General features: G+C 37.9%; 1 protein-coding gene across 23 annotated transcripts; it reads right to left on the bottom strand.

The window, feature by feature from the left end:
- Positions 1-98: 98 nt before the first annotated feature.
- On the bottom strand, positions 99-22567 carry znf740a (zinc finger protein 740a). 23 transcript variants are annotated; one of them, XM_041033113.1, is made up of 22 exons: positions 22286-22566; positions 20095-20235; positions 19442-19604; positions 19044-19226; positions 18406-18552; positions 17602-17722; positions 17273-17356; positions 15356-15439; positions 13342-13425; positions 12751-12834; positions 12270-12353; positions 11812-11895; positions 11047-11130; positions 8939-9022; positions 8471-8554; positions 8027-8110; positions 7471-7554; positions 6548-6631; positions 6022-6105; positions 4317-4400; positions 3800-3918; positions 99-3630 (listed from the first exon to the last, which is right to left on the bottom strand). In XM_041033113.1, the coding sequence occupies exons 3-22, from the start codon at positions 19484-19486 to the stop codon at positions 3457-3459; spliced, it is 1965 nt and encodes a 654-aa protein (XP_040889047.1). In that variant the 5' UTR covers positions 19487-19604; positions 20095-20235; positions 22286-22566; the 3' UTR covers positions 99-3456. The 23 variants fall into 23 exon arrangements, with proteins under 23 accessions (XP_040889047.1, XP_040889049.1, XP_040889046.1 ...); XM_041033115.1 differs by lacking the exon at positions 22286-22566 and adding an exon at positions 21933-22241; XM_041033112.1 differs by lacking the exon at positions 20095-20235.
- Between the last annotated feature and the right edge of the window lie 1394 nt (positions 22568-23961).

Below are 23961 nucleotides of genomic sequence, written 5' to 3'. Positions count from 1 at the left end.
AAAATTAGAGAGGGTGTCTGCTTCCCGAACCCAAACTGGCAGTTGGTTCCACAGGAGAGGGGCCTGATAGCTAAACACATCCACTAAGCACACAGAAGTCCTTTACAAATTCTTTTATTTCAGCATAATAGTAAGAAGCCTCTCCTCTGATTTTCATACAGTTGAAACTAATTGGATCACAAGGGTACATATTAGTTAGCCCATTTTACAATAATCATTGTAACATTTTTTTTAGGAAGTTATTCTTATGCACTCATTTTCCTACACAAAATAATCAATATCAAGATCCTATCTTAACTGAGGACCATAACTCTGCATGCAAGACTAATAAAGAAAACAACTAATCTGTGATAGCTACTGTTATGCTGTTGTTCATCTAATACCATTATCAATATAATTTACTACAAATACCAGGGACTTTGTATAAGAAAGAAAACATTTTCTTGTGGTACTACTGCCTCTAATGTTAAAATTACGGAACATACTGGGCTCTCAACTGTACTGATCCAAATTGTTCTGTCCACTTTCCGTGTCAAGTTGAGGAGAAATAGGCTTTGTCTAAAACCTAAAATCTAGTACAGTCTGAAGGAAAAAAATATCCATCTCTCTTTTTTGTCTTTTTTTTTTCCTTTCACTCCAGTGTTTACAATTTCATCAGAATAATAAAAAAAAAGGTCCTTGAAACAATCATCAAAATGTGATGAGAAATTCTCAGGCAAATAAATCCTTTGATCTGTCTGAAAAAAATTAAACCTCAATCTTATAAACAAATGATCTGAGACTCAAGGATTCTATTGCATTTTAACAATGAGACTGATAATACTAAAAAACAATAAATGACAAAAAGGTATTAACAAGTGACGTCAACTATATACCGTATTGCCCTTTAGCCATTTTCAGAATGTGCTCGTGCCAGCAGTATCCCTTCCACAGATTTGGAATAGTGTTTCCAGAGTAAGTTAATGCATTTCTCAAACTTGGCCCCTTTAATGCCACTGGGTTTTACTTTATCCTTTCGTGTCACTTAAAACTGAATCCCCTCTCTGTACACACTTAAACTGTCACACAACATTTTCTTGTTATCAATGGACCATATAAAGAATTCTTCCCAATAATACTTCTAGGTTAAGAAAAAAAATCACTTAGCTTAGTAATCTGCAACTTATTTGTAATCAAACACAAACATCTGTTCATCCTACAAATCAAAGACCAGATAAAGCACCCTGGGATTCCATCTCTACATCTTTTCTGGACCTTTAAATTAAAAAAAAAAAAAAAAAAAACAAGTCTTTCAAATCTTTTCAAATCAGACTGCAGTCCTCTGAATTCGCCCTTGATGGTTTTCAGCCATCTGTTATTCGCCGTGGCTTCAAAGAACAGTTGTGATGTCTTGCTATGCACACGTATGTTCGGTCTTGTAGACTAAGCCTCCCGCACAGCACTGATTTCTGGGTTAAAACAGTCCGGGTAACACTGTGCCGTCACAAACTCCCCAGTCACAGAAAGGAGTCAAGTTTGAGAAATTCTTCTACAGGCAGCACAGTGGCTCTGATCAACCGTCTCTCTGCTGTCTGACCGTCAAAGACTTTTCCACACAGTACGATCAAAGTTCATCATAGGTAAAAGAAATCGTTCGTTACAATATCATTTAGTACTACAATGATTATTTGTGTATCCGCACTTACTTAATGCTAAACCCAATGACATGACAGACATCCATTATTACACACCAACCACATAATATTTGGATAAAAAAAAAAAAAAAAAAAAAAAAGGCAATTGTTAGTGTGAAGCAGAGTCAAGCAAGTGCTGATTCTGCTGTGGCCTGCAACCGGCCAAAGCACTGCAGTGGGAAACAACTTAGCACTACTGACTTCTCACAAGGACTGTCCAACTCCCAGGGGTTCCTTCAGGATTATATACTGTCTTACACTGTCATCAGTAACAACGATCCATAATATTCATTACCATCGCAAACACAACCTCTCTCCAACACGTTAGTCTGTTTTAGCGCCAATGAAGCCATCCACATTCTGTAACCTTGACAGCTATAGAATTAAAAAAAACAAAAACAAAACACAAACCATGATGATGAAAGGCTGTCTTGTCTTAGCAAATACATCTGATCCACAATAATAAACAGTTGAGAAAAAGGCAAATGAAAAAACAAAAAAAACACACTAAGGCCACAAGATTTTGTATACCCCCACTAATCTCACAATGTGAGAGTCTGTACAAACAACATAATGGGACTTTAAGTGGCCAACCTGCTCCATTTTAGACCAGGATCTATGGACAGAGCTGGGAGAGACAGTTTTCTGCTGGAGTACTGGAGACCTCTGTATATATACTGTAAATATATACAGCTGTCGGTACAATAGCACAACTCAAGAGGAGGACTCGCTAAGGCTGCCATTTCCTGAGTCATCAGCATGTCATGCACGGCACAGAGCACAAGGTACACATGTGATACTCCCGTGACCCGACCCTTCATGTCTGACACGAAACTAGTCAACTGCAGGTGGCCCTCTCTTGGTCCATGTCTTGGAAGTCCTGGTTTACAGTTATGAAGCACTGTCTGACATTACTTTTTTTTTTTTTTTTTTAATATAGAAACACACTCAAAAGTTCCTCATGATTTCACTGAAACAGTGGTAACTGACCATATATGAACCAAATTCAGATTCTCAGTTTCTTTTTGGCCCATTTTGTACATTAAAAAAAAATCACCACTTAAGTCCCATAGTGAAATAATAATAAACATTTTCAATTATTTACACAAAGTAATCATTAAAACTGTACCTCCTGTGATGATCAAGTCAGGAAAATCTTGTTGTTGGAGTTAAAAAGTAGACCAGATGCTGCTTTCAGCAAAATGTCTTAATGCTTAACGCTATGTTAGCTGCAAAAGGCAAAGCAAGATCTGGTCCATATGAGATGTCAACACAGTGGTTTCCTTGCTTTACCTTAAAGGACAGTTCAGTTTTATGAATTTTGACCTAAGTGACAATCCTTTTGCGTCAAAATGGGCCACACAAGGAAAAATGAGAAAGAAGCTCAAATACTTTTCCTCACCACTTGATCCCATTTTGTTGCTAACATGTCAGGATAAACAATACCCACTGCCCTTCCCCAGTACCACCAAATGCAGATATATTTCAACAATAATAAAAACTTTTTCTTTTTGCAAAAATCAAATAGATTAAGTACAAAACAGGACCACTGTTCATCACAGAAAAGTCTCGTCTTTAAAAAAATGGGGAAGAAAAAGGAAACACAGTAAAAAGTCAACGAAACAAAAACACAAATGTCCCTCTGTCATTAGTAATCCCAAGACTGGAGCTGCAAGATCAGTCTGTGCTAGAGTGTGGCGCCACTAAGCACAGAGCTGAGAAGAAGAAACCCTGTGGCTTGTCCTGTTTCTGGCGGTGTTGTGGATGAAGGGAAGGTGGAATGTCAGACCGCCAGACGGCCTGGGGGGGGATGCAGGGGACTCCAGGTTGGGGGTGCGGGTGGGGGTTCTTGGGGATATGGGCGTGGTTCGCAGCACGGCTGGTTCTCTACTTTGGCTACACTGCGACCCTGGCACAACCGCCGATGCCGCAACAGCCGGTCTGTCCGAGAAAAGTTCTTTGAAACAAAAAAATCGGACATTGTTAATAATTCAATTAAACACAGATGTTAATCTGGTTAAAAGGTATTAACAACGCAACAGCAGGTGCCACAAAGAATAAATTTAAACAATACACAGACACCATAAATGTTGGGGTTGATTTGCTTCATGTCCATTCTTACATACCTGCTGGCACCGTTCACACTGGTAAGGCTTCTCCCCACTATGGACACGCTTGTGTCTCTCAAGGTGGTAGCGCTGGATAAACCTCATATCACACATGTCACAAGCAAATGGCTTCTCTCCTAAAAAAGCACACAGATACACAGTCAATGCATCAATTTTAGCGTCTCGTACCAACAAGTAGCGTGCAACTTTCACTTGCTAATCTTTCTTTGCAGACTAAATTTCCAACACTTACAAAAAGTTGGAAAACTCTGCCCTATCAGTTAATCATTTTAACAGTGTAGTTTCAGCAAATGGATATTCTAAAAGGCCTCGTCATCAACTCATTATGTGTAGATCAGAGTGGAATTTCTTGTTTTCGTGGCCCAGATCTACGCAACATGGAGGGCCCCAAAAACTGGGGCAAGTATTCTGAGGCTGGTTCAACATCCCATCAAATGACTTGACAATCCAAACTCGAGTTTGTCGAGCGCCAGAGCCTTTCTCAGTAATGAGGGTACGGTAAAGGAACGCATACCCGTATGAGTGAGGCTGTGTCTCTCCAGGTGGTTACGCTGAATAAACCTCATGTCACACATGGAACAAGCATACGGCTTCACCCCTACACACACAGAGCAATATATTAGCCCTACCACCCACATGTGCAAAACATACAACTTTCAAGCTCAAGCTAGAACTAGCACTGAAACACTGGCAGAGATAATTACTAAACCTTATTTTAAGTATGTACTGTGCATTTCCTTTTATTTATTTATTTAGAAAATATGTTGAAATGTTCAGACATGCAACTAAAAATACAGTTGAGTTCAATTTTCTTAACATAGTGTGGATCTAAAAATGTCTGGCTTCAAAGCAAAAACACCAGGATCAGTTATATGCGCTGTGTGAGACTAACGTTTAAATTACTGTATATTTGTCTGAATAATACTGTCTGAATAATCATCAGTAACACCCTCACTAAGACTACAATAACCAAACCATTTCTGCATTCTCTCACTTCTCATCAAGTATGCCTATATTTCTGCCACACAACATTAATAACTAGTTAATTGATTGATTGATTAATTTTTGACCATTTTTTCCCTACAGTTTGAGTTTGGACAAGTTGTCACTGGGTATCAAGCTTTCCAGATGCTTTAGAAAGATAAAGATATTGTACCTTAATTAATACTTGACAATTTGCCATAATTCATTCAAATTCAGTCTTAAATGAGTGTGATTATGGTAGAATTGGATGTTATTTGGGGGTTCTATATTGATCAGCCAAAAATCAATTAACAGTCAGGTTGATTGATAAGGGGAACAGTGGTTTATGGACTGGTTTTAGTGTGTTTGGGTTTCAAGAGCCTGTTCTGATCTAGAAGAACTGTGGAATATTTTTGTGTTTGCTTATTGACTTCTGAGAGCAAAGCTTAGGTTTTTTTTTCAATTAAACAAACAAAAAAGAAAACAGCACAATTTAATTTATTAACAAATCACTATCAGCCAAAAAAGTTTTTACTTAGAGTATATTTTTGACTCTGTATTTATTTATTTATTTTTTAAAACTAAAAATTATGCCAAGAATTGCAGCCAGGGCTCAACAAGGACCTAAATTCCCAAGTGGAACTAGAGTCAGGTTCATTAACATTAAACTCTACCTAAAAGGCAAAACATAGAGAATCATGTGTTTCCACATTTTAGTTTTCCACATTTCTTAAATTGCCCTCCAGTATTACTGGTAAACATAGTAAAAATTTATTCAAAAGGCTGGTAAACATGGCCCTATCAACAATGAACAACATCTACCCAAACAGATTAACTGTAAAACCAGAAAACTGGCCTTTAGGCTTCCTACCAACACCATCTGGATAGAGAGAGAGAAGTAAAAGAGGAGGGAGGCAGACATACATACACGTTACCTCCACGGCACATGGTGCTTCGTTTGCCAGGTGTGAGCTTAACCAGGAGAGTGTAACACACAAGAGGTTCACACTATCTGCCAACAATTCTGGAGGGCAACAATTACTTTATGCTAAATAATGCTAGTTCTAAGTACAGGTTACAGAAATGTGAACTGAAGATTACTGGTGATTTTAACGCCTTATCAAAAGCAACTAACCTGAGCACCTTTCAAAAACATACCTTAGAACTAAGTACACAAACGTATCCCTCATATTAGGACAGCTAAGAGTAAATGGTGATCTGTATAATGTGAGAAGGGCAGGTGCACGGACCCATACCCGTATGAGTGAGGCTGTGTCTCGCCAGGTGGTAACGCTGAACAAACCTCATGTCACACATGGTACAAGCAAAAGGTTTCACACCTAAATACAGAGCATCAATACATTATTTTCAGGACTTTAAGTTTCTGTTTCACAATCCATCAATCAGTAATGTACCTTAGACATCTATTCACAATTGATGGGTTGTTAACCACTTTTCACTTATGTCAAATTTTCCTAAAAGGTTTTTGTTTTTTCTCCAAATCCAATAATGAATACATCAAACGGTGTTGATCAAATTTCAAGTCCACACCTAAACACATCACATGAGCTGATGATGTCACAGTACTGTATTTACTTCCATGTAAAGATTTACTTTAATGCTGCATTTACATACATAACGTATGACACTTTTGATAAAAACAAATGTGCTAGTTACTTGTGTAGAATAATAATAATTGCCTCAGACAGTTGCCTCTGTATCTAATATAATGAACAGTACAGTCTGATCTCAGTGACATGGGTAAGGTGGGCGGACGCATACCCATATGAGTGAGGCTGTGTCTCGCCAGGTGGTAGCGCTGAAAAAACCTCTTGTCACACATGGTGCAAGCATAAGGTTTCACACCTAAATGCAAAGTAGCAATATTATATTACTTTACCTCACTTTCCATTCTTTACCATAAATACCTAAACTATTGGTTATTAACCACACATTCGCCAATTCATGCAAAAACACAAATAGAATGTTTCCTTCATGTAACACTTACATTTGCCAGCAAACACAACTACTGTATAACACTGACCGTTTTTAGCTATATCATGGATCAAAATGATTAACCATCATTGTCCTAACGACTTACAATTACAGTCAGGGAGCACTGCAGTCATTATCTTTACTTTTATGTCCTTCATGTTAATAGCTTGTTAACCGAAATAGGATTTAAATCATGTTAATAAGTCTTTTGCTTAATCAGTGTCTTTAAGAAGCACGTCAATGCGAAAACATAACGCCAGCACACATTTCAAGAAACTGAACATTTTACCACTAATGACTGTGCCTATTAAAAGGGGGCTGATGAATTATTATATTGGTTTTTTCTGACAGGCTATTTCTAAGAATTGTGGTGACCAAAATTTATTTACAGGAGATTTTAAAAGTACAAGATAAAGCCAAATGTGTGTGTACTGCTGATTTTTAGTCTTTTTAGATGTTTTTTTTTTTAGAAGGTGCTAAATGTTCTAGAGAACGTTGAAAACTACATTAACCTACTTAGAGTAAAGGCGACAGATATTTATTTGAAATAGCAAATACTATGCTCGAAAGATTTACACACAACTACTAATTTAGCTCTCTCTGAAATTAAACATCTGAGTTAAAACTGTTTGCGCCTCTGATATCAGCACAATAAAGACTATGTAATATGATCTACAAAATGTGAAAAGGGCAGGTGCACTGACGCATACCCGTATGAGTGAGGCTGTGTCTCGCCAGGTGGTAACGCTGAACAAACCTCATGTCACACATGGTACAAGCAAAAGGTTTCACACCTAAACGCAGAGCATTAAGGTATTATTTTCAGACTTAGCATTTTTTTTTTTGGTGTTCACAATCCATCAATAAGCAATATACACCTAATAATATCTCTTCAGAATTGATGGGTTGTTAACCACTTTTTTCCAATTCTTTTGCAACTCATTGTTTAAGAAAATGCTTGTTTTTAAATGGTTGTTTTTCCTTCAAATCCAATAAAGAATACATCAAAATGTGTAAACCAATTCCCAGATCCACAACTAAACACATCACATGAGCTGATGATGTTGCAGTTCTGTATTTCTTTACATGATAAGACCTTAATGTTGCCTTTATGCACAACATGTAGGGGAGGCTTGATCAAGAAATCATTCTTCTGGTCAGTTCAAAAGATAATTGATAACTGCCTTAGATGGCTGACTCTGTATCTAATATAATGTACAGTACAGTCTGATCTCAGTGACATGGGTAAGGTGGGCGGACGCATACCCATATGAGTGAGGCTGTGTCTCGCCAGGTGGTAGCGCTGAAAAAACCTCTTGTCACACATGGTGCAAGCATAAGGTTTCACACCTAAATGCAAAGTAGCAATATTATATTACGTTGCCTCACTTTCCATTTTTAAATTTAGGAATAAATATGCTAAGCTATTGGTTATTAACCACACAAATGCCAATTCATGCAAAAAAAAAAATCCTATCCCTTTCTTAGTGTTGTAGTTACCAACAAACATCAGAAAAACCAAAGAATGGTTGACGCTTATCCTGCTTTACTGATGATACAGACCATGAAACCATATTAAAACTTTATACTGCATACTGACATTATATTTAAATATTACAGGCATACATGTCTGAAGTAAACTTAACAAAATTCAATGTGCACGTTGATTTCTAACACTGAATGTCATGGGCACGGTGCACGGACCCATACCCGTATGAGTGAGGCTGTGTCTCGCCAGGTGGTAACGCTGAAAAAACTTCATGTCACACATGGTGCAAGCATAAGGTTTCACACCTAAATGCAGAGCATCAAGAAAATTAATTTTGTGCCTCTGCCACCAAGAGAAAATAAATAAACCTGCACTTCTACTTCATAACTGAAGAATATCAATCTGGGCTAAATTGATCACTGTGGTTAATAACCAATGTTATACCCTAAAGTAACTTACAAGGGCACAATACAATATAATAAAATGTTTGTTTTAGATTACAAAATTCCCAGAGATCTAAAAATCCATATATCCACGTGATGATGATGTCATCTAATGGCAATTAACACTTACAATCAATCTCAACCATCATAATTTGTGTATGAATACAGATATTTAAGATTAGATCAGGCATTTAAATGTTGCAGCATCCTAATCTTGTGACTGGGTTAAGATTGGCAGACGCATACCCATATGAGTGAGGCTGTGTCTCGCCAGGTGGTAGCGCTGAAAAAACCTCTTGTCACACATGGTGCAAGCGTACGGCTTCACCCCTATACACACAAAGTACCAACTTTAGCGTTAAAAGACTCAACTGCCAAAAATGATCGATGCTAAACTTTACTAATTGTTTAGTAAAGTTTGGTTGCACTTATCAGCGCTTTGTTCACACTGGAAATTCCAGCGTGCTTCAAAAATCTGCTAAACCCAATTGGAAATGATTTTCCAAATTTTCACATCCGATTGAAGATAACTGCTGAAGGTCTAAGGCCAAAGTTTAAATTAGAAAAAAATCGACAGATAATGAAAATATCTTGTGTAGATGGCAACATTAACTTCTCTTCAAACCTAAGATCCTGCCAAATGACTAGACAAATAATTGAGACGAAATCGAGGTCCCTGATGGGCACATTCCAACTAGCACAATAGAATGTTTTTCAAACTATGCCAATAAGTGCTTGTGTTCGTTTAATTTCAACAACAGATTTGTTAACAAACTTTTGTCACGCTGATCGCAGAGGTTAGACAATTTTAGGCAGTTGGTAAACAACTATGCACAACACATTCAGACATTGGTTTGAGGAGCATGTCTAATTATTTAACTTGCAAAAACTGATTTAAAGTAGCTGGAACTGCTCTGAAAACCATTACACATAACCTACGTTTTAAACATTTTTTTTTAACAACAAACATTAACTCTGTTCTCTCTTCAAATTAAAAAAAATATACTGTATAAACAGACAGAATATCCTTACACAAAACTGATCATTACAAAAAATGAAACTAAACTATTCATAAGAGGATTATGTTACTTCCTCACCATTACTTTGAATGTGAAATGACACAGTGACTGAGCTGTGTGAGCAGTCAGCTCTAAATTTGCATCATGTTTTAATTATTTACAGGAAAAAAAGAAATCACCTTGAGAATTTAAACCTAAATATAAACTAAATATAAAGTCCCACTGTGAATCCCATCCACATCAGCTGAAACCCCTCACAGTGTTTTCCTCCTCACAGGTTTAGACCCCCCACCAGGCCACATTACCAACACACACTCCTTAATTGAGAATTTGATCATCATTATCCAGAGCTGCTTCAAAATGAACAGGACGCAGTGTCTGTGTCAAATTCCTGAGTCCTGTATAATGAGAGTTACAGCCAATGTGGTTCCTGTTTACCTTTAGTTGCATAAATGCACAAATCTGTCAAATTGATCAGCTGTAGGCAGTCACACATCTGCAGCTGTTCCAGGGTAAACACTTTCCTTGACCCAGTTAGACCCAGCTAGAACTTCCCTCACACAGCTTTAATGCGTATTAGTAATGTGAACATGACATTTTCTGAAGGAGGAATGAACTGTTACTACTGTATTTGACTTAAATCATAAGAACAGTTTTTGCTATGTACCAAAATGGAGGAGAGAGTCTGCAAGCCACAGACACTAGAAGTCTTGGAATTAAAGTGTAAAATATTTTCATGTGCTCATTTCATTTATTTATGAGAAGCAGGCTGTTTTTTTTTTTTATTATGTAAGCAAAAAAATTAGGATTCATGTTTGTGCTGCAAAACACATTAAGAAAATCAAATCAACATTTCAATTTTTTTCCACAGGAAAGATTTTTTCATTACACACAGCCACTGGACTGACTGCACTCTATACTGGATTATGTCAAACTAGAATTTCTAGCTGAACTGAAATACAAAAGAAAAAGTCTGAAGAGGAAACATGTCAGTGATGTAAACTGATTCTGGCTTGCAGACATCTAAAAGATAAATAATCAAAAGTTTTAAGCAAAATATCTGAGTAAAACTACAAACCAAATGTTTTGGGGTTTTTTTTGCTTCATGGTCATCATGTCATTTCATAAACAAAGTCCTGGCAAAGTATTGTTATGTACGTGCTTATGAAGCTCCTTGTAAATGTTACATGAAACATTAGCACTTGTCATTATAGTGACAGAAAGCAATACAAACTCGAGTTTGAAGCAGCCATGTAAAAATTAATGTGGGCGCATGCAGGACCAATGACAGAGACAGAGAGAGAGAGGATCAAAGCTCAAACAACGAGGACATACCTGTATGAGTAAGACTGTGTCTCTCCAGTTGGTAACGTTGTATAAACCTCATGTCACACATGGTACAAGCATATGGCTTCACCCCTAAACAGAGCACAAGAGTGTTAGATGTATTTCAACACACTGATGAAGTTCAAACCATAATGAAATGCTCTCAGGCTGTTTATAATTGCATGCTTTACAAGACATTACACGAAAAAGTACCTGCAGACATCAAGAGTTATGGTGCATCATTAAGAAACAGGGCTTAAATGTTGCAGTTCAGACCAGCTTGGGCACCGGTCGCTACCCTGCATATAAACCCATTTTAAGTTCATGTTGAAGCTTTTTCAAATGACCCCATGTTCAGGATGGATGCACCATTTCACTATTTAGTCAAGTCAAATATCCGTGTCTGAAAAACAGGTCCTTCATTTTTTGGGGAAATTTTAGACTGTTGATGCCTGCTTCTAAAACGCTTTTTCATGTAATGTGCATATCAATGAATATGTAATATAGTACTCAAGCAAAAAACATGCAGTAGTACCATTACAGTGTTAATCAGAAAACAAGGTAACTGACAGAGAGAGTCACTTTCTCAGTGGACAGTTTTCCAACAAAGCCTACAAATTTTATTAAACATTTTTTTTCAGAAAGGGAAGTTAATTTACCAACAATGGCATTATTGTATGATATATAGAGGGAGTTATCAATTTTATAAAAAATCTTGAGTAGGTTTATTTGAAAGGTTTCACAGTGAAAGGGGAACAATTAATTCAAGCATACCAGTATGAGTGAGGCTGTGTCTTGCCAAATGGTAACGCTGGAAGAACCTCATGTCACACATGGAGCAAGCGTATGGCTTCACCCCTAAACGCATACAGTACCAAACTTTAGAAAACAATTCTCATGTGCTATGTACACAAAATTTGTCATTTTACAAAAACTAATCAGTGTTATGTCATTACAAAGTCTCATGTACTTTCATGACCAGCTAGTCTATACATACAAGACATAAAATGTGTCAATCCTAAAAGCAGTTAGCAAATACAGTATAGTATACCAGAAAAGAAAAGCCTACTAGTGCTTAAGGTTTTATCTTTGATAATCAAGAATACTGAGTACCACAAGTAACAATTTACTTTGCATCAAAGTACTCTCGCAGGTAGACAATGCCTACACACAAGGGCAAATATCTACAACCCCTGATACTGTCAAGTGAGAGGGTTAAGTAAAACTTATACCCGTATGGGTGAGAGTGTGTCTTGCCAGGTGATATCTCTGGAAAAATCTCATGTCACACATGGAGCAAGCATATGGCTTCACCCCTGCACACACAAAGCAAAATATTTTGTAAAAACAACACAATGAACTAACACACTCACTTGGACCATGTATCCAGACATGCCAAAAGCAGTGGCCCCGATATGGTTTAACACTAAATGCATTCCACTAACATTGACTAATCTGTCTACATGCGTAAAAAGGGACTTCAATGAAAACATCTTTTTGCTGAACTCAGTAAAGCTTTAGCACTTCAAAGCTGAGAGGCAAAAACTGAAAGGCACTCCTCCAGCATGCCCCCAATGGATACAACTGCTTAATGCTTGTGACTAGATTTTAAAAACCAGTCAACTCAAGTCATTCTATAAACAAGGGACAGATAAAAACATCTGTAAAATGGGTATTTGGGCTCTAAGGTAACAAAGAAGGGCGAACCCATACCCGTGTGAGTGAGGCTGTGTCTCGCCAAGTGGTAGCGTTGGAAAAATCTCATGTCACACATGGAGCAAGCGTATGGCTTCACCCCTACACACATAAAAAAGTATGTAAATATTAGCTAGAAACAGAAAAAAAAAACAAGCTTCAACACATACACATCAACCCTTCCCTTAGAATAGCTCTTCTTTTGCTTCTACGCGTCATACCATCAGCCTGAGAAACAAATGCTTCTTTTGCAGGATGGGTGATTGATTGTTTCCATGAATGGGTTATTTCAGTCAGATAAGTGTATTTTAAAAAATTAGACAAAGCAAACAATAATTGCGCAGAACAAAGTAGAGTATTCAGCAGGGGAAAAGCTGAAGTTGTGTACATTCAGGTGCCCCACTATGTACATCAAGAGCTAAAAACGGTTTTATATTTTACCATCCTAATACATGTCTGGATACATCTTTCTGTTTATGAAAATGTGAATATTTGAAGCTGGTAGTCATTTTTACCACCCTAAACCTTGGTTTACACTGATATAAGTTGAAAAGTTAAGGCACTCCTAGAACACCACTACCTAATGAGCTAGGGTAAGCAGACGCATACCAGTATGAGTGAGGCTGTGTCTTGCCAGATGGTAACGTTGGAAGAACCTCATGTCACACATGGAGCAAGCGTATGGCTTCACCCCTACATACACAAAGTATCGACATATTAGCTAAGACGTTTCTTTTGCATCAAAGGGAAGCAACATTCACAGGCATTAATCCACTAGGACCTGGCAGACATTACACATTCTGGTCAAGCTTCATGCAAAGGGGTGAGATGTTTTACTTTTAATTAGTAAAACTGTCCTTTGTTATGGAGAAATTTCATTTTCAAATCATCTTGAATACATCATGAAACAAAAGCAGCAACAGGATATAAGCCGAGCATGTTTAAAACAAGACATAGAAGTCAGCATCAAAACAGCAAAAAAAAAAACGTCTAAGACGGTGATCACACTGGCCAGCTGAAGCACACTTCTGAAGCACCATTCGCTATTACGAGTGCTGACATTTTTTTTTAGCACAGTGGCGCGCATATTTGTTACAACTTACAGCAAGTTGAAAATGATTCAGCATCTATATTGTGCACAATAATTCAATTTATGGTGGCATGAAAGTGTGTGTTGATTTCAAGTGTTACAAAGGTTTTCTAGCAGTGATGCTCTGCCTCAACTTCCAATCTGATCTCCGCCATAAACTTACATCAGAGGCATCTGCGCAACTAATATAATAAAAATTGCAATTTAAAAAGCCAGACAATTAAAGCTTAGAAACATGAGTTGTGCAGCCATTAGTCTTCATGTAAAATAAGTGTGGACATCAAAGGACTATTCCCATAATATACCATGGCCTAAGTGAATCAGCTACCTCAACATGACTGGATCGTGTAAAAGGGCATTAAGACAAACTGTTGCCCCTAAAAGGTTTACTTAAAATAATTTGTAATTTATTCAGCAAATTTGACTTTGTTAAAGACAATGACATTTTCCAAACACAGTGAGCTAGTCTCCTGAAAAAATTAGATCCTGTAAATTACATTTTTTTAATTAAATTGTGCCCTTACATTATGACTGCTCACCTCCATCTCTTACACTGCAACTGTGAAACCATGTCACTTCCTTCAAAAACTCGTCAATGAGCTCAACCACAATGGCTAGATCCGTTAATAAAAAAATCCATAAATGAATGCTGTATCTCAATTAATATAAAACAGGATACACAAAATGTGAACGATTGTACACAACTATGTATACAGTGTATGATGCTGGAAGCTGTTATAATAATGAAGCACCAGAAACAGTTTGCCCAGAAAATGAACTGTAAATAGGAAAAAATAAATAAAGCCAGAGTAGATTGTGTTGCACAGCAATGGTACAAGAGGGATAATACACTTTGAGGGGTCCACAGGTGCAATTTTAGTTTGTGACGGGTGTTGACTTACATCTTGTGATACAGTGTATTTACAATAAAATGATGCATTATTGGACATTTCCATTAACATGCCATTTTGTGTGAGAGAAGTGCTGAGTCAACACCATAATATTTGCCTGATCTGTTGTCTATTAGACTCCAGAAAGATGCTCCTTTATTTTATCTTCATTTGTAAATGATAAATGGCTGAGATAAAGTAGATTTGGAAAACTATGCTGAGGAAAAGCTGGCTTAAAGTATGAACTACAGAGGCCAAACACCAACCATTAATCACTGGTACGTTTTTGTACACTGCAAAACGATCCTACAGTTAGGACAATGAACAGCCCTTTTATTATGTGCAATACGTAAGTCTACAAGACTGTTAAAAATTCGGCTGAGTCCTTAATATAGGCATGCAGTCAGTCCAAATTATTAAAAGGTTACTGTTGAACTTTTACACGACTTTTCTAATCAACTGCTGAAGGGTTGTTTTGGACCTGCATGTTTTATGTATGATGTTTGTGTGGTTGTACAGTTGTTCGGACTAAAAATATTTTTGTTCCCAGATCTCTTTTGAATGAGAAATCCTGTTCTTAATGAGACTACCTGATTAAATAAAGTTTCTTAAGTTGAACTGGGTACGGTAAATGGACGCATACCCGTATGAGTGAGTCTGTGTCTCTCCAGGTGGTAACGCTGGAAAAACCTCATGTCACACATGGAACAAGCGTACGGCTTCACTCCTACACACACAGAGCATAAGATTATTAGCTATTCAGTCTATTAAATAAGCGAAAATGTGATAAAAATGTGGGGGGGTGAATCACAAAACTTATCATGTGGAAAACAGAAAGAACAGATGAAGAGTTGCCACAAAGAGCAACTGCTTAATCAAGCTACTGGAATATTGGAATAATATAATATAAAAGTATACATATGTATATAGAAACCATGCCAACTGAGTTGGATTTGATCAACATTAGTTTAGTTTGCATTTCTTTTTCTGAATACTGGGGCAGTAGTCACTGACTTGGAAAAACGAGGTTGGAAGTTGACTTACCCACAGTGCACACTTCTTAAACAATGAAAAAAAAACAATTGTGTGAAAGGGTGCAACTGCAACGCAAATATTGACACTATGCATAAATGTTTTTCAATGAAGTCCTCAATACTCATTTTACATAAACAATTAAGAACATAGTCCTTTGATGTCCATGAAGTTATGACAAAATAATAATTACATACAAAAATAATAATTAAAGAAATAAATCTTGTATTTTTTTTGAGGCTTGTGCTTTGAGGCTTCCACATACATACACTGGGGTCCACAAGTTTGAGTCCACTTTTAAGTCCACTATCAAAAAGTCTTGTTTCCAGAACAGTTGTTTGTCTTCATTTAGCCATGTAACCAATACATATTTAATATATAGATATGTATTCTCTAAATTATCTCAAGAACATCTTCAGAAAGGTCTGAAAAATATGAACATTCAAGTAGTAGTATTTTTTGTGACATACAGTAATAAATATTTTTGTCTTTCAACAGAGAATGCTATATTTTGAAAACACTAATATGGCTGCCTGTGTTACTACAATTTGACTGAAAGTTTTACAGTGATTGCATGCAATAAAGATTTTAAGTCAAACCCTCCAAACCAAGCATCAATATGTTTCAACAGAAGTGCTTGTTGGATGGTAAAACAGTGTGGGTGGTCAGACTGTGGTCTTTCGTACTTCGGACGCGATACAGCGTTGCCCAACAGTGTATTGTGTGTAAGTGTTGTACTGCACAAGGTGTTTACAGGGCATGCAGCAAATGCTAGATGGCAGAACATAGGATTATAAACCTGAGAGTAGTTGTGCTTTAAAATGAGTCAATCTGACATCCTCAGATGTGTCAATCTGACATCCTCACAGGACCCAACAGCATTTGCGCCAACAACACAAATCCAAATGAACAAATAACCTCGTACTTCACTCGTCAAAACAATAATTTTAACAACACAAGTTGAAACAATGGGGAAAATATGGGCATGGGCTAGACAATATCAACATATCACAGTTGAAGACAATGACAATCACAACAGAGGCTAATTTCTCCATCTACGAACTCAACCCCAGTTAACATTCTAGAGCAAGAGAAAGGAGGAATGTGCCTCCAAGATCTCAGGGATTCTCTGAAACTGTGATTAAATAATGTGAATTCTCAAATCTTGTAAACATTTCCACTAGTGGTGCCCATCAGGACTTAAGCAATGGTTATGGCAAATAATACATCCAAAAAAAAAATCCAAAATCAATTTGATTATGAATGTTAAAATAACATGAATTTTTAATAGTGGACTTGGGGACTACTGGACCGCGCTGTGTTGAATCACATAATGTAAATTTTTTCTGGTGTTGGGTGACAAATACACTGCTTTATATTTTGGGCTCAACAGATTTTGGGGGGTGGCTTTGTTGGAAATTACTGTCCACAGACAAAATGAACCCTGAACATCTGTCCATTGATTCAAGTGACAGACTACAGAGGTAGTCAGATTTATGCAATATGGGTACGGTTAAAGGACGCATACCCGTGTGAATGAGGCTGTGTCTCTCCAGGTGGTAACGCTGAATAAACCTCATGTCACATACGGCACAAGCATACGGCTTCTCCCCTAAACCGAAGAGCACCAGTTTTAGTTAAAGTCCCCACAGATACCACCGATTAACTGTGAGGCAAAAGCTATAACCAAACAAGGTTTTTAAGCAGGCCATTGCAAAACCTTACAGTTGCTGCACACTCCTAGATTCAGTCCAACTCAAGCTCTCAGGGCCTCTTTCAACAAATGATTCAAGTATTCAGGCATTAAAGCTGTTTTGCTTAACTGTAAATTCGTGTTGTTCCAAGCATGACCCATACCTGTGTGAATGAGGATATGTCTCTTCAGGTGGTATCCACTCCTAAATGCTCCGTAACAGTGATCACAAATAAAGTTTTTCTGCACTTTGGATGATGGACCATTCTCATCTCCACCTGTGCCCTAAGGAGGAAAGTAAAGAATAATGGTTCGTCATTTGTTTTCAATTCCACCTTGATAATGTAATACTAATAAAAATAAGATACAATGCATTTTTACCACAAAAACGCATATTGACCCAGTGGCTCGGAATCTTATGGAAATCTAAAATTTCTCTGAAATTTCATTACTAGAGGGACATGATTTCTATTACAATCTAAAGAGTTTGAATATCAAATGCTGTTTTTTAATGTATATTCGTGTTTTATTATAGTTTCTAAAACCCAATTTGTCGTTAGTATAAATAAGAAAAGATACAAAAGTTTGTTCTGGTTTTTTTTACGTGTCATTTACATCTGAATTGAGAAATACCCCACAATCCCTTCCAATGGCCTAATGCCCTCATGTTACTGCTCCCCCTGTTATGCACACAACTGCAGTTATTGTGCTCGGCTTCACTCTGCTCCCCTCCCCCTCTTTCCTCTCTAGAGATCCTCCACCCCCTCCACATCTTCCCTGAACTCCTCCCCCCACCCCCACACAAACAAAATGTGCACACATGAAAGCTCCAAGTCAGGCACACTTGAATAAAGTTAAATGCTTTCACAAAAATGTGAGCAAGCGGCTGAAGACACATTTTGTGTTATAAGGGAAAACCAACACTCACGGCGGAGACCATTCCCTATTTAGCAAGCACAGCCACTGACCTTCCCTCCCCTTCCTTCTTGTTCTCTCACTTTACAGGGCGTCACTGATTTCCTGTTCTTTTTTTTCTGCTGCATGTCCTCGTTGGCCCTCATCTCCTTCTCATCCAGCAGGCGGGGAGCTTGGAATTCACCTTCCTTCCGGATAAGCTACAGAGCCAGAAAAAGTCAATTATTTTCCAATTTCAGAGCTTTGACCTTTAAAACTAAAAACAGAATACAGTGGGGTCCAAAAGTCTTTGGGATACCCCTGTATCTGAACATGACTAATACGAAGTGTAAACTGAACTTCTATTTTAAGGTTTATACATTTTTCATCTTGACTTCAGTAAAACCAACACATAATTTAAAATAATTGGAATGATTTCTCAGGAGGAGGAATACACTTTACTGAGTAGGGCTATGTTTAATAAACAAGAAATCTGGACTCAGGTGTAAGGACAATGGGATATGGAGCTTTTAAAACTAAGCGTTTGGGTTGATGTCATTTTAAAGTAGAATAAATAATCATGACTGCATACAGAGGGAAAGTGCTTCGACAATTAAATTTTCACTTTCTTAAAGCCAATGGGTTCACACCCTTAAACGCATAGCATGTAACAGCCCCATTTCCACTCAGCATTTCCCAAGTGGGTCCTAACCAGAGGTGGACAGCTCATTCCAGATGGGAGGATCATATGGCTCTGGGGAGCACGGTCAGGTCCCTCTCTCTGCGGTGGTCCATGGCCAAGTGGAGCCATCATTTTTTTGGGCGGAGCAGCCATGGAGCTGGCCTGCATCAGGGCCATACTGGAGAGGACAGCTTCGCAGCCAAGCAGCCCCGCCTGCAAAAAAGAGGAAAGAAAAAAAAAGAAGGAATGAAGAACGCATTACTATGTCTAACATTTACAAACAGTCTACAATTTGAAATTATCTGCATCTAAGACTCTACTGCCAGTCACATGGCATTTACCAAGCTAGTCATCAACGACAACATCCTGAGTGACACAAGACTGCAAGTAAAGTTATTTGTAACCACTTTGGTGTTCTCAAAACAAACCCATTTCATATGGTCGCGGACTGAGCTGCTGGGCAGATGTGACATTGCTGTGGTGTATGTGAGCGCAGGGACAGGGGTGGGGACAAGGTCATCCAGAGATCCGTCAGTCAGGATGGTCGGGCTGGTGGGAAGCCACACCCACCTCACTCATCTAGCATTAAAACTGAGGAAGGAGGAGGATGTGGATGAAACAGACAAACATTAAATTACAACAGCATCACTTGCTGTCTTTATAGTTACATATTCCATTAACTCCAGGTAGGATGGTCACTTTTCACAATGACATTTAAACAACACAGATATGACACACACAAATATTCTTCATTTGTACAAATAAGATTGTACAAGATAGAAGATTAAGCTTGTGCTTTGTTCATGGACATTAGTAGGTATACTTACCTAAAGAGTTTACTGGTTGTGGCCAGTATTTGATTAATAATAATTTACATTTCCTTTGTAGCTATGCTTTTTCTGTTTTAAACCAATTCTAGTTGACCATGGCAAGCAAGTGATGCACTTCAACAATCAATCAAGGTTCTGACCGGGAATACAACTAAATGTCCTACCTGTTCCACTGCTGGGTGAGACACAGTGAAAAAAAAATTGAATAAAAATCATAAATAACATTATCTTTTTAAGGTGTGGAAAATCACCTGTCTAGGTGATGTGCGTCATATTGGACTGCATGGGAATTTCATCCTGACACCCTCGAGCGTTGAAATGTTTGATATTCAGTACTTCATACTGCATACACCCAGTGACCAGCTGTTGCATACAGTCACAACAATGCTTGCCTGTATGTTGGAATGTTACAGGGGAAAAAATTGAATTTTTTTTAGTTCAGACAACAAAAAGTGTATAACTGCTTGTGATGATAACAGATGACAGGTTATTGATAGGGATGACAATTTTACAATTTTAATGACTGATTGCAATTCTGTTTATGGCTTCAGGCTCGTCTTGAATTTTTTTACATTTTAGTCAGAAGAAAAAAACAGTATGTTGAAAACATTAAACCATTTGTACAGTGGCTCTGAGATACTATAAATGACTGGTCAAATGATTTCTGATCAGTTCTAGCTATGGGAAACTAATGAAAAACTATTTCACATCACTCACAAGTCAGTCTCATCAGCTGGTTTGGGGGCATTATGGACATAAAAAACAGCCTAATCTGGCAGTGTTTTTCATGCACTGATAATATTTTGCTGTATCGTTGTATTTTCAGGGGGTCATAGTTTTTGTGCTAGCTCTGGTCTGCAATCGTAAAACCACACACTTACAGAGCTGAAAACACAACCACTGAATGCACATTGCTCTCAAAAACAAGGTCCATAAGCCCTTGTTCTCTACAACATTCTTACATACAATCAATCACGCCACCAATATGTAAAAAATGATTAGATTTAAATGATTATATTGATTTTCAGATTCTGGGTGCATTAGATTTGTGGTTTATGGAAGACAAAGACGTTTATAGATATTTCAGTCATAATAAATAAAAAACTGTTTTGAAATTATATTCCGAATGGCAAAAAAATAGTGAACACAGTGTGAAAAAAAGTTATATGAAGGGAAGAGTTATGTTAACGTGCTGTCTGCTGTATATTTCTGTTGTTCTCAAGTAAGTTAGAGAATAGCCTTCACTCTTGATACAAATAATTAAAACTTTCACATTTTATTGTACGAGTGTGAAAGCAAAACTATGAGGAAAAAAGTTAAATCCTTTACATCTAATTCTTCTATCAAGCTAGATGGGAACACCATTTTCAAGTACAAGCCTAGAGTATCTATGAATGGAGTGGTTGTACCTCTACATTTACTGTTGAAGGGGAATGCAAACGACTGCTAACTTTGTTTAAAAACAAAAATATACTTAAATACTTCAGCAAGCAAAGTTCTCGGTCTGCACCCATTCTGATCTGATACTACGTTTTGCGTTTTGACACGGGGTTTCTTAACTCGCTTGTTACGAGGAGGCCATTAATTAAACGTTACTCAAAGACACACTGCTCGATCTAACAATGGCATTTCCAGGTTTAACGAAACGTTTTGGCTCCGTTTGTTCTTTTGTCCAACTGTGGCAGAAGTTAGTGAGCCATCGTAAAAGTTAACGGTAGCCAGATGGAGGCAGAGCTGCACTTAAACGCTACAGTGTTTTCGCCAGTGGCGTTGGTTAGCTAGCTAACGTTGCTAGAAATACAGACAGAGAGCTAACGTTGGCTAATGCTAATAAAAAAAGACTACAAGAGCATGTCGAATAGTTACCGCATTGGTTACCGTTGTAGTGGTTAATGCCAAAATCCCAACACAATGTTGCTTTAATAATATTTTTTTTTTCAGAACTGGCTGTACTGGCCTTCGCACTACCACCCAACCTAACGTTACTCTTGCTGATGTTGAACAAGCCTGCTAACACCAGCTAGCTAACAGCTAGCTGCTCGCTGGCGCTCTCGCCCACTACAATGTTAGTAATCGAACAATTACCCACCTGATTATCGGTTTGATACAGTATCTCTAGGCGGATATATATCTAGCAGACGGCACCAATTAATCTTTTCACCGCGATGCTACTATAAGACACAGCCTCAACTGGTTCAAGACAAGATTGAGCGATAAAGACATTCGTGATGGCCGTCGCTGCAAGAGCCTCCCCCTCCCGATGATTAAGCTAACATTTGTTAGCGCGCTAGCCATAGCTAACATTGACGCTGAAATATTGTGTAAATCCCTTTGCTGCCCGCCCCTGAGCATGTTTTTTTTACAAATGAAATAGCGGACCACTGAATGCACAATAAAAATTCACCGAGCATCGAAGAAAAACGAAAACATATACATATCTACCTTTTAGCTTCACAAGCCCGACGCTTTCAGCACCGTCTAGTTTACAAACACAGGAAACGCCACAGGATGTAACCCACTCCCCCACACAGCAGCAAAGCCTCCTCCAGCGAAGAGAAAAGGGTCATCTTCTTCTATCAGCTCCCCGAGAACAGAGAGCGTTGCTTAAAAGAGCGGAAAAAATCTGTTGTTAATCCATTTTTATGCTGTTGTGGAGTTTTGACGCCCACTTAATGTATATATCAGTATGTTATTGTAGTGGCGCTGGCCTCAGTTTGCAGCAGACGACGACAGAGGAGACGCAGGTGAAGAGGCAGGAGTGAGCGTTTAAAATGACAGAAAACAGGGACGTGCACACCATGGATGTGTTAACACTGGTGCTCACAATGGCTCAGTCCGCCGCCCTTTGCCCTGTTAGACTGAAGCACCCCTCGGGCCAAATTAATAGTAAATGTTATTACAGTGTGACTGCCATTATTACCATCACTGCATCCTTATTATTCTTATAGGATTATTTATGTTATGAGAAACCAAGCTGCCGTTTAATGGGAGATGACGTAATTAGTACTGATTTATTTTAGTGATTTATTTAGTGAGTGCACCCTGCATTTTGCATCTTTTTTTTTCTTTTTAATTGTGCGTTACGCGTGGTTTGCATGTTTTCCTGAAACAAAAACATTAAGTGGTCCTCATTAATCAGTTATTAGCATAGGGCATAATGTCTGTTGTTTGTTTATTTTCCCCCACTGTTAGCCTTGGGTTTTAAAAATGCATTACCTTTAGGGGGAGATCTTCATTTGTGGGATAACTGATTGTGTGTATAATGTCCTTGGTAGTCGGTTTTTCGTCGACATACCATGGAAATCATCATCTTGAAGCTCATAACATTGTAAGGTACTACTCTCCCTACTGACTATGTTGATGTACACTCAGTTTATTAGATACTACAAAAACAGTCTCTACAGAATAAACACCCAGCAGGGTGTGTCTTGTAAGAGTAAGGTAAATTGATATTTTGGACTCATAAATCATCAAATCAAATAAATTTCTGAAACTTCGATGTCGAGACTGTTCACTGGTTTAAATCAAACCCTGTTTCTAGGTGACGAAAAGCAGAGAAAACAACTGATCGACTGCTGGCCAATGAGAGAGAATAACACAGCCAATGTGTCTTGAATTTGTCAGTCTATCATATATATTATTTGTGAAAAAGACAATTAAAGTCACTATATTTGCTGATAAATCTTCTTGCTGTGTGGTAATAGACTTATCAGTTATTAGAACTGCCCAGGCCTGGACTCTTGGGCAGGTCAGACCCTTGCCAACACTGGAGCATGAAGAAAGGTCTTCAGATTATAGTCATGGTCTGCCTTCTCACTTCACCATCCAGCTGGTCTTATTTAGAAGGCAAATGTAATGCAAACATCCAGTGTGCCATGCATCAGGAAAAGCTGTTTTTATTTCTAGTTAGAAATAGAACTGCAAAATCTCACAGAGGTATTACTGTTTAATAACTAACTAATAGTTTTCTATAGTTCTGAAGGTATCTAGCTGACATTTGTCATTTCCACCATCACTTTAAGAGCATGAAAATCCCTGAATCAGAGCTCTGTTTTTCTAAATGTATTGCTTTTATGCCTGCTCAGTTTTTTTTAAATAAAGCACTTTAAGCTACTTCT

This window comes from Toxotes jaculatrix, chromosome 3 (assembly GCF_017976425.1).
Source record: "Toxotes jaculatrix isolate fToxJac2 chromosome 3, fToxJac2.pri, whole genome shotgun sequence".
Lineage (NCBI taxonomy): Eukaryota > Metazoa > Chordata > Actinopteri > Toxotidae > Toxotes > Toxotes jaculatrix.
This window is presented reverse-complemented; position numbering and strand designations above follow the sequence as displayed.